The sequence below is a fragment of the Scomber japonicus genome, chromosome 6 (genome assembly GCF_027409825.1).
Source record: "Scomber japonicus isolate fScoJap1 chromosome 6, fScoJap1.pri, whole genome shotgun sequence".
Lineage (NCBI taxonomy): Eukaryota > Metazoa > Chordata > Actinopteri > Scombriformes > Scombridae > Scomber > Scomber japonicus.
Window position 1 is genome coordinate 15,854,763 of NC_070583.1, and position 12,968 is coordinate 15,867,730.

The following is a 12,968-nucleotide window of genomic DNA, read 5'->3' on the forward strand; positions in this document are numbered from 1 at the left end:
AACCCCTTCACTCTGGATATGTTCTTAAGCTGATAGAAGGCTGTTTTGGTGATTGATTTGATATGACTGCTGAAAGTCAGATCTGAGTCTATCAGTACGCCAAGGTTTCGGACTTGGTCCCTTGTTTTTAGAGAGAGTGACTCGAGATGTTTACTGACAGCAATCCTCTTCTCTTTATTGCCAAAAACAATGACCTCAGTTTTGTCCTGATTTAATTGAAGGAAATTTTGGTTCATCCAATTAGTTACTTGCTCTAAACACTGACACAATGACTGTATTGGACTGTAGTCATCTGGGGACAGAGCTAGGTATATCTGTGTGTCATCTGCATAACTGTGATAGTCTACATTAGAGTTCTGCAGAATTTGACCCAAGGGCAGCATATATAGGCTGAACAGAAGGGGTCCAAGAACTGACCCCTGAGGAACTCCACGTCATAGCCACTCGATTAGATTCATAACTTCCAATGGTCACAAAATAACTCCGCTTTTCCAAGTAGGACCTGAACCAGTCTAGGACTGTTCCGCTGAGTCCTGCCCAAGTTTCCAACCTGTTCAACAGTATACTGTGATCCACAGTGTCAAACGCAGCACTGAGATCCAACAGGACCAGAACTGACACCTTGCCTGAGTCAGTGTTCAACCGTATGTCATTTAACACTCTAATAAGAGGTGTTTCTGTACTGTGGTTAGGTCGGAAGCCTGATTGAAATTTGTCAAAACCACTTTCTCAACAATCCCCACACACACACACACACCCTTAACTCACCATGCATGTTGTTAATGGAGCAGAACTCAGAGATGGAAGCTGTACAACTCATTATTTCCACAAATGACAGTCCAACGACAGAAATTGAAGGTAACGGCGATGAAGTGCAGCATTGGTGTCTCTGACATCCTCCTGAAATAAGAGGAAGTGTCTGGCTGCTGAAATTTGATGTGAGGCATGCAAAGCCAAATGTGTCATGCAAAGACTGAAATGTGACACTTCACTGAGCAGGCAGTTAACCCTTTGTTGGTATATGGACAAGTTCAATATGATTATTGTCAACGAAAACAGCAATTCATAAGGGACAATTATACTACTTTCTGATCACCCATTTGAAAGAAGAATAGAATAGAATAACAGAATGACGAGCTAATGATAAATGATAAAACTACTGTAATGAGAGCATTTTCACATTAGGGGAAGTCAATGTGTTTATGGGATGTAATGGAGTGGTTTTCTTGTCGGGCTATAAACAACATGGAGAAGCACAAAACAGTAGTCCTGTCTACACAAGAAGAAGTAACTGACTTCCTTTTCTTAGGTCAAGTAGAAATAAAAGTAATACCACTTTATAAAAAAATAATACTTCATACAGGTAAAATTGAAAATGTTAGTTAAGTAAATAAGTAACACTGTATATGTAATACAGGCTAATGTTGGGGGTTGAATTACCAATGATAAATGATACAACCACTGTAACTTAAGCATTTTTACATTAGGGAAGGGAAGAAAAGTTATATAGTATCTGTGGGATTTCATGTGGCTTTCTTGTTGGACCGTTGAAAAATTGGTGAAGCACATGCTTAAACAACAATATAGTCATGTCAACATAAGTTACTCACTTCCTTTACTTAAGTTAACAGTAGAAGTAATACACATTATAACAAATACTTCATCCAAGTAAAACAGCAAATGTTATTCAATTAAAAAAAAAGTAACAATGGCAAACTGTATTTGTAATAAAAGGTAATGTTGCACTTTAAGGCATAATTACCAACAGGGCAATTGCCAAAAAGGAGCAGAGGCCCCAAGCTCCCTGGCCACATTAGTTTCATAATATTGTATGCACATCTGCAGCAAACTATAAACTGAAATGATAAAGGCCTTAAGCAAACACATGCTTTATTACCAAGGCCCTCGTGTTATAATAACAGTTTGCATTTTCCATTTTAAAATTGAATGTAAATTTCCGATAAGGACCCACAACTCATTTCTGACCTGGGCCCCACAACAGGTTAAACAGGTCATGGATAGCTCCATCCAAAACCATGCACCACATTTTATAAAAATGTCATAGTTTTGCGTGTAAAACCATAATAATAGCTAATGCTAGGCTACTACTACTACTACTACTACCACTACTATTAGTCTCACTAGTGGTACTGTATTAACAGTGCAACTTAGTTTAAAAGGCAGATTTCTCTCCGCTAGTGTAACACTCCCGCTGGAGTTGGACGCCGGGCAGAGGACAGAGCAACATCGTTGCGCAGCAGCCTCATGCGGCGTAACCGCTGCCGGTGGAAATCCCATGCCCACATGCATAGACCCACATGTGCTTGAGTTGTAATGACGTCAAGTTGGCAGTAGCCACCAGACAACGCATGCGCGGAAAACCCCGCCGGAAGACAACGTAACTTCCTGGTTCTGTATCTGACGTGTCTAAAGCTGTTTCGCACTGGTGGGGGATTTACCATCTATTCAAGTATTATCTGGTAAGATTTCATCATTTTATGAGTAGGTACAGGCCTTTTAAATGTGTCAAGAAGCATTCGTTTGTAGGCAGGGCTTCAGTTTCACCTTTTTTCCCCCTTCCGTGTTTGCTTTTTAAATCTAGATACGTGGTGGCAAGATGCTCGATTTCTTCACCATCTTCAGCAAAGGGGGGATAGTGTTGTGGTGTTTTCAGGGAGCTGGGGTCACTGAATCCTTCACCGGGCCTGTCAACGCCTTGATCCGCTCCGTGATCCTTCAGGTAAGTCTCAGTGACAAGTGTAAAACCTGTGACAGTAAACCTATCTGCGTTTTTCTCATTCTCGGCATGGCTTTGACAGCTAATGCTAACGCTAGTAGGGGACAGCAAACGCTAGCTTATTGCGTAACGTTAGTGTGATAAACAAGGGCGCTTTTGAGATGCGTTTACCCTGAATACTCCTTATTACAAACTGTGAGCTACTTTTTCTTTATAGTTTGCTCTCCAATCACTTCTCACACATTGTTTAGAAGCCACAGAAGACTAAAGCTGTAGGAACAGTAGCAGTGTGTGTTTATCTCCCGTTGACATGTCAACGATGATTGTGGTGTTTCAGGAGCGAAGTGGGAACAATTCATACACTCATGAGGCCCTGAGTCTTAAATACAAGCTGGATAATGAGTTTGAGTTGATTTTTGTGGTAAGTTTCTCAATTGCACACTGAATACATTAAAATCAAACACTACCAAGTTGTGGGCTGCATGTTGTCTTTGTCTTTACATGTTAATGATCCACACTCTTCCATTTTCTTTGTAATCCAGGTGGGTTTTCAAAAGATCCTAACGCTGACCTATGTGGACAAATTCATAGACGATGTTCAGCTTCATTTTAGGGATCGTTATAAGAATGAGCTGGAGCAGAAGGGAGCATTGAAGCTTCTCTGCAACAATTTTGAATTCGAGGAAGACTTTAAGATACTTCTGAGGTAAAGACAGACAGTTTCACTCATGGAAAGGACTTCTTGTCATGTTTTGTGTCTGAAATGAGTGATATAAATGCATCCTTGATTTATTACTTCTGTACATATCAACCTTTTAAAAGTATTAAGATAAGTGTATTAGGATTATTGACAGGAAATTCTTGTGAGTTTTCCAAGTGCAAGTGGTATCATAATTTACAAACCATATCAAAAGAATGTGTCCAATGAAGCTGCGAGAATCAAACACTAACCAAAACCTTTTTTGTTTCTGCTCATGCTGATACATGACACATGTTAAACCACAAGAGAGGCAGAGGAGAGCTGCAAAATTCGAAGCCCTGCCACCATGCGGACCTTCAAGGAGTCCGAGAAATCACAAAAAACTGTGAAGTCGATGATTGAGACAAAAGGTGGGGACAAAGGCAAGGAACAGGGTGGCAAGAAGAATAAAAACACCAAAAAGGAGGGTAAGTGCTGCTGGAGGTGGTTGTTCTAAAGTGTTAATGTTGCATCATCATCATCAATCTCAGTCCTTACTTGATTTGAATTTTTTTCCATTTCATTTCAACCTTTATTTAGACTGGGATATATAATGAAATAGAGACGTCATTTCCAATATTGCCAAGCAAAAACACAAACAACATATCCCAGGCACAAGAAACACAGATAACATACTTAAATAAGGATGATGACAGAGCCTGAAATTAATTTTTCAAAATTTGGGGGAATTTCCCAGTTAAATTATTCACATGAAGGGGATTTTACTTTGTGTCCTATTCTTACCGCAGATTGCATTTTGTCACTCTCCTTCAAGTTATAGTCTCTGAACTACAGTCACCCACCACTTCATTAGGTACACGTGTGCAATTTCATTCAATCCAATACAACAGCTCTGCTATGAATTCTACTTTTTTTAAGTTTATACATTTTCAGTTTTTATTGACAATGTGAAAAATTTCATAATACTGCTTTATGTTTATTACTGAGGTCATAGTGGATGGTTATTCTGCTCTCAGAATAATTTTCATGATTTAAGGTACTTGAAATGATTCAATGAATGTATTAGACTAAACTTATGGTAAGAAATTCTGTATAAGAAAAACACACACACACACACACACTCGGTTATAGTTGTACAGTGATCTGGAATTTTATTTTGAAGGCTACATAACTCTTTATACTTGCGGTAACGTAGCAACCAGCAGTAAGAAAGACGCCGGTCACTCACGAAAGCAATGGCTTTTCACTCGTGGTATTCACCATAAAAGAAGGAAATAAAGGGAGCAAGACGCTCTGATCCTGGCTCAAGTGTTGTGTTGTACCTGAGTTTGGCTGACCGTTTAACTGTGATAACGTACACAAAGTACATAACGTGCAGGGAGAACAGTACAGTGGTGGTGTACTGAGGTGCATTATATTGAATGGTGTTCTTCATATTTTGTGCCGCGCATGTGTTTTTAATGGAGTGGACAAAATATTGGGAAATCAGTCAAATTGAAATGAGGCGGAAAAATTAATTTCAGGCTCTGTCATCATCTTTATGAAAGTATGATATCTGTGTTTCTTGTGCCTGGGACATGTTTGTGCTTTTTGCTTGGCAATATTGGAAATGAGGTCTGTATTTCATTACATATCTGAGTCTGAGATGATGCAACACTAGCTCTTTAGAACAAGTTTAATTGCTTACGGTTTTAATCAATTAAACTCGGAGCAAATGAGTGGTAAAAACAAGAGCAGTTGAGAATAAAATAGAATGAAATTAAACATTTTAATTGCCCTAAGAATAAAAGTGAGGTAACAATTGAAGGTTCTGCAAGTTATTCCAGGTTGCTGGTGCACAGTATGAGAACTTAGATTTTCCAAGTTAAACATATATATGTTAAGAGCCCACTTTAAAAGACAACAAAGTGATATAGGAGGTAGCGATGCTTTATAAAACCCAATGTTTATTATACCTTACAGAGAGAGAGAGGGCCACCCAACCTTATCATACTCATAATGATGTGTACTGTAATTAATACTGTAATGTATTATCACCAGTAATAAATGTTTATACAGAGTGATAAACTGTGTCCAAGGGCCGAAGCTGAAGCATGCATGTATAAAATAGTGAAAAGCATGAATTTACTTCTGTCTGCATTAACAACTAGTTATTATTGAGTGCCACTTGTAGCAAGGGATTCAACAGTAGAATGTGCTGTATCAGCGTTACAGTATAAAATAGTATTTTTTTATTGTGGGAAATATATGCGATATAATAAGCAAAATGGTATGGTAAGTTTATCATTACTGATGATTTTGAGAATCTAACTTACCACTAGCAAGGTGGAGTCCAAAACACTGCAACCGAGTCCATTGATTAAGCTCCACAGCTTTTACAATGTTAGTGCCATTATCTGTTGTGATAATGACCTTACGCTCCTCACACAGGTCACACATTTGTAATATGCTTTGTTTTGTTTACAGGCTGGCCTTCACATTCTCATGCACACATTTGAAACATTTAAGTAAATGGCAGTTTCTTTTGCAGTATAATCATGCAGCACTACTATGAAGCTTTAAAAGAAATGCATGGTCAACTGTATACTTAAAATAGAAAGTGTTTAGAGAAATGGTTTAAGGATTGTTAATGTCAGCAGTTTCACTGTTTTTATGCAAAGGAGTTACTTCCAGATCCCCGAAACTGTTCTAGTTAAAACTGAAAGGTTAAAAGTATGTTTATATAGCCAACTACAAGTGGCAACTTCTCCAACCAATTGCAGCTGGTAAGCTAGACCAGCTTCAGCTTGGTGGTCCTGGGTGTCAGGATCAATAGCAGACAGAGGGGGTCCTATATATTTTTCATCAAATAGATTACCAGCAGATGCAAAATGTTTATTAAATGCTACACAAGTCTTTTAATGATCTGAAGTAGAACACCCATCAGCAGTGATAAGATTAGGAAATGATGGGGAAAAGAATTTACTGCCATCCAGAATTTAGCTGGTTTTGTACATGTTTCGGCATTTTAGCATTTTTTTTTCAGCAGATATTTCAATCTTTTCCAGCTCCTGCAGCTGAGCCTGTCAAAGTGGATCAAGGTAAGGCCTCATCTGCTGGCCAGAAGACGGTTGAGAATGGTAACCAGGGCTTGACTCATGATGAGATCATGCAGAAGAAGAGAGAGGAATTCTTTCGCAAGCGCACAGCAGGACCTGTTGAAAAATCCAGGTAGGGGAAAACATTTTTATGAAAAATCAAACTTTATATTAGATTAACTTTTTTCACTATAGTGACTATCTGTGAAAACTATTAGCTCACAGGATCCTGAATCCATTTAATTTGTATTTATTTTGTTAAATCCTTTGATTTAAACAGTCTAAGTTGAGTTTTAAAAGGTTATGATGTTGCAAGTAGTGGATTTATGTGTGCTTCATAGACAAATAATGTGCAGTGTTTTAAATCTTTGACATTTAATACACTTCAGTGATGTGCATAACAGTAATCCGCAGTGGATCCTTAACAGGTTTTGCCTAAAATTAAAGCGCATCAATATTTGATGTGTTTTACTTTTAATAAAACTGTTGAATACAATATCAGTGTGAGTCCCGTAGAACCATATTAACCAAGTGTAGCAATTATGGATATTATAAGGTATCAAGAAAAGCTCTCGTAATCAGGGGCACCACCGGAAAGTTTCTGGAAATTACGGTCATTAATTGGCTACAATCAAATACCGTAATTCAAATTAATAGACTTGGCTAAAATCAATTAATTAATGAATCAGTCAAATATCTAAAGTTATGAATTCTCCGACATCAGGGACAGTCTTGATATTCACTCCAAATCAATACACACACACGATGGACTATGATTATATGGGTTCTATTAACTGACAGTGATAAACATTCAATAAAAGCACATTGTGGATGATGGACAAAACAAAAGGAATAAACAAATGAATATATGGTATATGTTCTAAAGAATGAAAGATGATGATGAATTGTGGAATCAAACAGAGGTTTTAGGTCCTATGGTAATGATATTAAAAGGGGATTAAAGGTAAAGAATACTTTGTTTAATTCAGTTAAGCTCTTAACCTAACACCTGCCCGATTAAAATGAGAGATGGTTTAGTCAGCCTACTTTTCAGAAGATGAACTGTCAGCTTTTCTGTGGTTCTGTGGTCCGGGCTGCGGTCAGCTGGCCTAAGCGACTGCTCTTTCCGGATGGTGTCCGGAGGCTCTGTCTCTGTCTCTCTGGGGTCCAGGTGATGAGCACCTGAGATGGTTCGGTGCTTTTGGTGGTGCAGAGTGCAACTGATTGGACTTAATTTGTTGCTCAATAAAGCTTCAAAAGTCGGAGCACAACCTCAGTATTAGTCTTTTATGGGGGTGTGAAGTTTTAATCCTCTGAGTTGGGTCTGCAGACGGCTTACCAGATGTTGACTCAGTCCTGTGGTCAGAAAGTCCTTTGTTCTGCTGTGAACCAACAGATAGGGGACTCTGAAAAACAGACCCCCATGTCCGGCTACACAAGTGGGCAGCCAAGTGTTTTTCAGTACTAATCAGGTTTAGTTCTGTCTGCTAGTGTAAAGCATATTTAACAGTCAGTTTTGCATTGCTTAATTCAGATTTGATGTCATCTTACTCATAGTAAGTCTCCAAAGCCTCAGAAGCCTCGGGAGAAACAAATGCGTGTTTGGGACATGGGTGGTAGCAGCACCAAGAACCTGGACTACAGTGACAGGAACGGAGATGGTTCCCCCAATGGTGGTGACCAGAACCTGGAAGCACAAAATGACCCAGTATGTACCCTTCCCCTCCACTATCACTAAGAGGTTTTGTAGTTGAGGAGAGTCCCATTAATCCTGTAGTAAAGTAAAGGTTATGATGCCAAGTTCTTGACGTCATGGATGTGTTTCAGGGGATGCAGCTTAACTCCATGAAGGGAGACCTGCTGTCTGTGGACTACGAGTCCACTGAGGAAGATGAAGAGATGGAGGAGGAGGAGGAAGAGGAGAGAGTGGTTGTCAGTGAGACAAGCAAGACAAGGTAAGAAAGTGAATCTTAGTTTTGTTAATTTTGTTTTTCAAATGTGTTGCTTCATGTCTCAAATGTAAGTTTCAATGTAAACATGTTACCAGCTTCGTCTGTTTGAGATAATTCGAAATCTTTTTAGCTCCAAAAAGGGTGGCGGTTTTGGGGGCATGTTTGGGATGCTGAAGGGTCTGGTGGGCTCCAAGAGCCTGACCCGTGACGATATGGAATCAGTTCTGGACAAGATGAGGGACCACCTCATTGGTATGATATCTCTCACTCATCACCCTCATTCTGCAGGATTTGAAACTGGCTTGTCTGTTATTCACTGTTAACTTTTTTTCATCCTGTAGCGAAGAATGTAGCAGCCGAAATTGCCTCCCAGCTCTGTGACTCTGTAGCCAAAAAACTGGAGGGCAAAGTCATGGGCACATTCACCAGTAGGTAAACTTTTAACATGTATAGAACTTACTTACAATCCTTGTTTGATTAAGCCCAGAGGGGAACAGTGGAGCATGAGTGATTTGTCCCCTATGAGGTCTGGTCTACATGCTGGGAAAATAATGTGATTACAGTCATTTGTTTTCCCAAACACTTGTGGTATAATTACCACAATAAACTGATTCAAATAGTTCCTTTCTCACTATTTTATATACACAGGACTGTGATTTTAAAATGACGTTTAACAATTAGAAACATTCAACAGATATTCAAGCTTAGGAGGAATAGTGCATGTTGGATCATGTTGTTTTTTTTATTGAATTAGACACTGTAACTTGTCATCAGCCTGTGTGTGTACAGTTTGCTATATATAACAATAACATACTATATAGAAGAACTATAATCATTAAGTGATATCAGATTATGTGTGTCAGTCAATGTATGGCATGAAGAATAGTGCCTAATGATTACACAATTCTAAGCCCTATTCTTTGTCTGTGTTTCCAGCTGTTGCCTCAACGGTAAAGCAGGCCCTGCAGGACTCACTGGTGCAGATCCTGCAGCCCAAGCGAAGAGTGGACATTCTGCGAGATGTCATGGAGGCACAATGCCAGCGAAGGCCCTTTGTCATTACATTTTGTGGTGTAAATGGGGTTGGAAAATCCACCAACCTGGCCAAGGTGAGCTGTCATTGTTAAAAAGGGTAATGACATGTACCCCGAAATCCACTTAGTGCCTCTATGTTCATTTGCCATTTCCAGGTCGTTTTCCTGTGTGGGATCGTGCCCCGTTTTGTGAAAGGTTTTGGTCATGTTGATGTCTGTTAGTAGAGCAAGGGACAAAATTTGAGGAACCCTCAGTTCAACACTTGACCTAAATTTTGGTGAAAAGGGTTTCTGTTGACTCAGCACATCCACATCCTGCAGCAATATTTAATCCCTGACTACTGTGTCCCTTTGTAAAGGGTTTAGGCGTGTGTTAGTCAGTACAACAAGTATAAACACAACAGATAAAGACAGAAGTTTCTGCCCAAATATTCCCATGTAGTAGTCAGTCATTTATTAAACTCCAATTACAGAATTTGTGTTGGGAATGATAGGGGTGGGCCACACAGACAAATCTAATATTGAATTTCTGTTATTTTACTACAATATTGAAAATCACACATCAAATACAATTAACAATTACAATATTCTTTGTTCACAGCAGATATTTCGACTTGTCAAAGTAGAAAAAGCACACATGCTACTAAACATTTATAGGGAGGCAGCCTACACAATACAAAGACTGTGAAACTGAAGCAGATTAATGGCATTCAGCCCTCATTTGTTTACACCTTTGCTTTTCCTGCCTTCACTCAAAATGTCTTCTGTGACAAAAGGCCTGGTCTTAAATATGTAAAAAAAACAACATCATTTTCCCAGCTTCAGGTATTTTGCTGCAGTGTCACTTATAATACTGTTCATTTTATACATGTCCAGATTGTGTGCCACACATGTTCACGTGAGCTAAACTTGCCCTTGTCTCAACGCAGATCTCCTTCTGGCTGATAGAGAATGGTTTCACAGTGCTGATCGCAGCCTGTGACACGTTTCGTGCCGGGGCGGTGGAGCAGCTCCGCACACATCAGCGCCGCCTCAACTCTCTGCATCCTCCAGAGCAGCACGGAGGACGGCCGGTAGTCCAGCTCTATGAGAAGGGCTACGGGAAGGATGCTGCTGGAATTGCAATGGAGGCCATTGCATATGGTAAAATGATTTCTTTCTTGTTAACTAATTATTATCTGAAATGATTTGTAGCCAACATGAGCATACTTACTGCCCAAAAGAGATGTAAAGGTTGAAATTTAACTTATGGGGCTCCAGTAGTTATGAGGTGTTAATGATTAATGTCAACCATATGGTAAAGTCACACGCACGCTGTTTGTGTTTCTTCCCTCTCTCTAGCCCGCAACCAGGGTTTTGACGTGGTGCTGGTGGACACTGCAGGGCGTATGCAGGACAACGCCCCCTTAATGACAGCCCTGGCCAAACTTATCGCAGTCAACATGCCTGACCTTGTGCTATTTGTCGGGGAGGCTCTGGTGGGCAACGAAGCAGTTGATCAGCTGGTAAGGACACTCTGACAAACTCAGACTTTTTGTTCATACACATCATGCCCTGATAGGAAATGTCTTGGATGAAGAGACGCCGAGAAGAAAGTCAGTTAACTTGAATGTACTTATAATTACACTCGCCAGCAGATGTCAGTGTTTCTCCATTGATCTGCTGGCTCTAAAACTCTCAACATGCCGGTACAGATGTTCATGCGCTCCTCCTCTACTCTTTATGAACAGCGAGATTGGAAAGATACTTAACCTCTGTCGTCATCCCCCGTTTTCTCTTGAATGATTCACCCCTCTCTTGTCCTCAGGTAAAGTTCAATCAGGCTCTGGCAGACCACTCCATGTCTGACAAGCCTCGCCTCATAGATGGAATTGTTCTCACTAAATTTGACACCATCGACGACAAGGTATTATAACATTTTCTGTACAGACACACTATGGATTACATCATGTATTGTGGCCTCAAAAGGATGCAGTTAATGACTTGTCTTAGGCAGTTGTTTTTTTTTTCAGTGACTGATTATGAATGATGATGAATGATTTGCAGTTGGAAAGCGGATAGCACTCATGCATAACCCTCCCTCCTTCACAGGTTGGTGCTGCCATCTCCATGACCTACATCACAGGCCAGCCTATTGTGTTCGTGGGCACAGGGCAGACTTACAACGATCTGCGCAGCCTGAACGCCCGCGCTGTGGTCGGCGCCCTGATGAAAGCTTAAGTGGCTGCATGCTCTGCTGTTTATTCATCGCCGCAACGAAGCCAACAATACCTTTTGCCACGCTGCCGTGAGATGTTCCAGCCCCGCTAGCCTGCGTCTTACATCCTCCATGCCCCTGCCCTCTCTACTTTGCATCAAATGAAGAACTCATGTCATGAACTGAACTTTGTTCTCCCAGCTCCAGGCCAGAGTAAAGGACAAGCTGTGCACTTCAGAAAGAAAGAACATCTTGTAACAATGCTCGAGGAAGCCTCTTTTCTGCATCATTTCTAAACTTTTGGGCCAAATAAAAGTACCTCAGATCAGAGTTTTCAACAACAAAGTCACATCCAATAGACATTCTGCTGACTAAATGGACCTAGGCTGTTAATGTCATTCGGTTAGTGGGTTACACAGTAAATCTCCCCCTACCTGGCGTTTTGTCAGTTAGTTTTCCCCTCTTCATGTAAATGAGGTCAGGTCGTCAAGGCTTGCTGGATGTGATTTTTCAGCAGCTGCATGTGCCTGAGGAAAGCTTAGTGACCATAGTGCCTATCTGTCTCCTGTCGTCTTAGTTAACACTTTCACTACGAGTGGTTGTCCAGCAACGGTACCACGACAGTTCAGGTCAGAAACCACTGACTCGGTTTACAGTCTGCAGTCGGGGTAGATGAGAGTATCAGCACTTGTCAAATCAGTTTCTTGAAAATTTGTCATGGAAGAGTAAAAAATGCTGCAAGCTCACTTTGATCAAGGCTGTAACATTTAACAGTACATTGGTTGAAGACACTAACTGTGGAATATTAGTTCTGGATTTATACTACAAAATTGATCTCCCAGAGCTCCTCACCTGCCTAACACACAAATAACTCACTTTAATTACAAAAAGAGAAACTTTAATCCCTCAGTTTATTGTTGATTCAAAGTGGAAAGCTATTTTGTAAATGTATTTTTTTGGTTCTTACAGGTGGTCCAGAGTTTCAGACTACACTTTTTGAGTGGTCTGTTGAAGTTCAATGGGCCTTTTTTTAAATTTGTGTTCCCCTCTGATTTACTCATCATTTACAAGAGGAAATGTATGAACATCTCTACCCCCCTTTAATTTGTGGTAGTGCAATACGAGAGAATCAAGAGTTATACAGAAGATCTGAGCTAATTTATGAGAATGTAAACATTTCTAAATAAATCTGCTGTATGCCATAACAGTTTGTAATCTTTGTTTTGTTGTTTTTCATAGGCATGTGGTGTGTGGCTCATGACAGCCTGTCC

General features: G+C 40.1%; 1 protein-coding gene across 1 annotated transcript; it reads left to right on the forward strand.

Annotated features, from left to right (window-relative positions):
• Positions 1-2,411: 2,411 nt before the first annotated feature.
• Positions 2,412-12,904, forward strand: srpra (SRP receptor subunit alpha). The gene is made up of 15 exons (XM_053321111.1): positions 2,412-2,480; positions 2,603-2,740; positions 3,075-3,158; positions 3,280-3,443; positions 3,744-3,904; positions 6,485-6,647; positions 8,072-8,222; positions 8,342-8,469; positions 8,597-8,718; positions 8,808-8,894; positions 9,403-9,575; positions 10,430-10,643; positions 10,842-11,005; positions 11,308-11,406; positions 11,592-12,904. Exons 2-15 carry the CDS (start codon positions 2,618-2,620, stop codon positions 11,718-11,720), a joined length of 1,962 nt encoding a protein of 653 aa, XP_053177086.1. The 5' UTR covers positions 2,412-2,480; positions 2,603-2,617; the 3' UTR covers positions 11,721-12,904.
• Positions 12,905-12,968: the final 64 nt, after the last annotated feature.

Bases quoted from the DNA above. Each gene is read 5' to 3' on its own strand.
- srpra (XM_053321111.1), top strand. From the start codon at position 2,618: ATGCTCGATTTCTTCACCATCTTCAGCAAAGGGGGGATAGTGTTGTGG. The intron at 3,444-3,743 runs GTAAAGACAGAC...TTAAACCACAAG, and splicing joins GACTTTAAGATACTTCTGAG to AGAGGCAGAGGAGAGCTGCA. The intron at 8,895-9,402 runs GTAGGTAAACTT...CTGTGTTTCCAG, and splicing joins AGTCATGGGCACATTCACCA to CTGTTGCCTCAACGGTAAAG.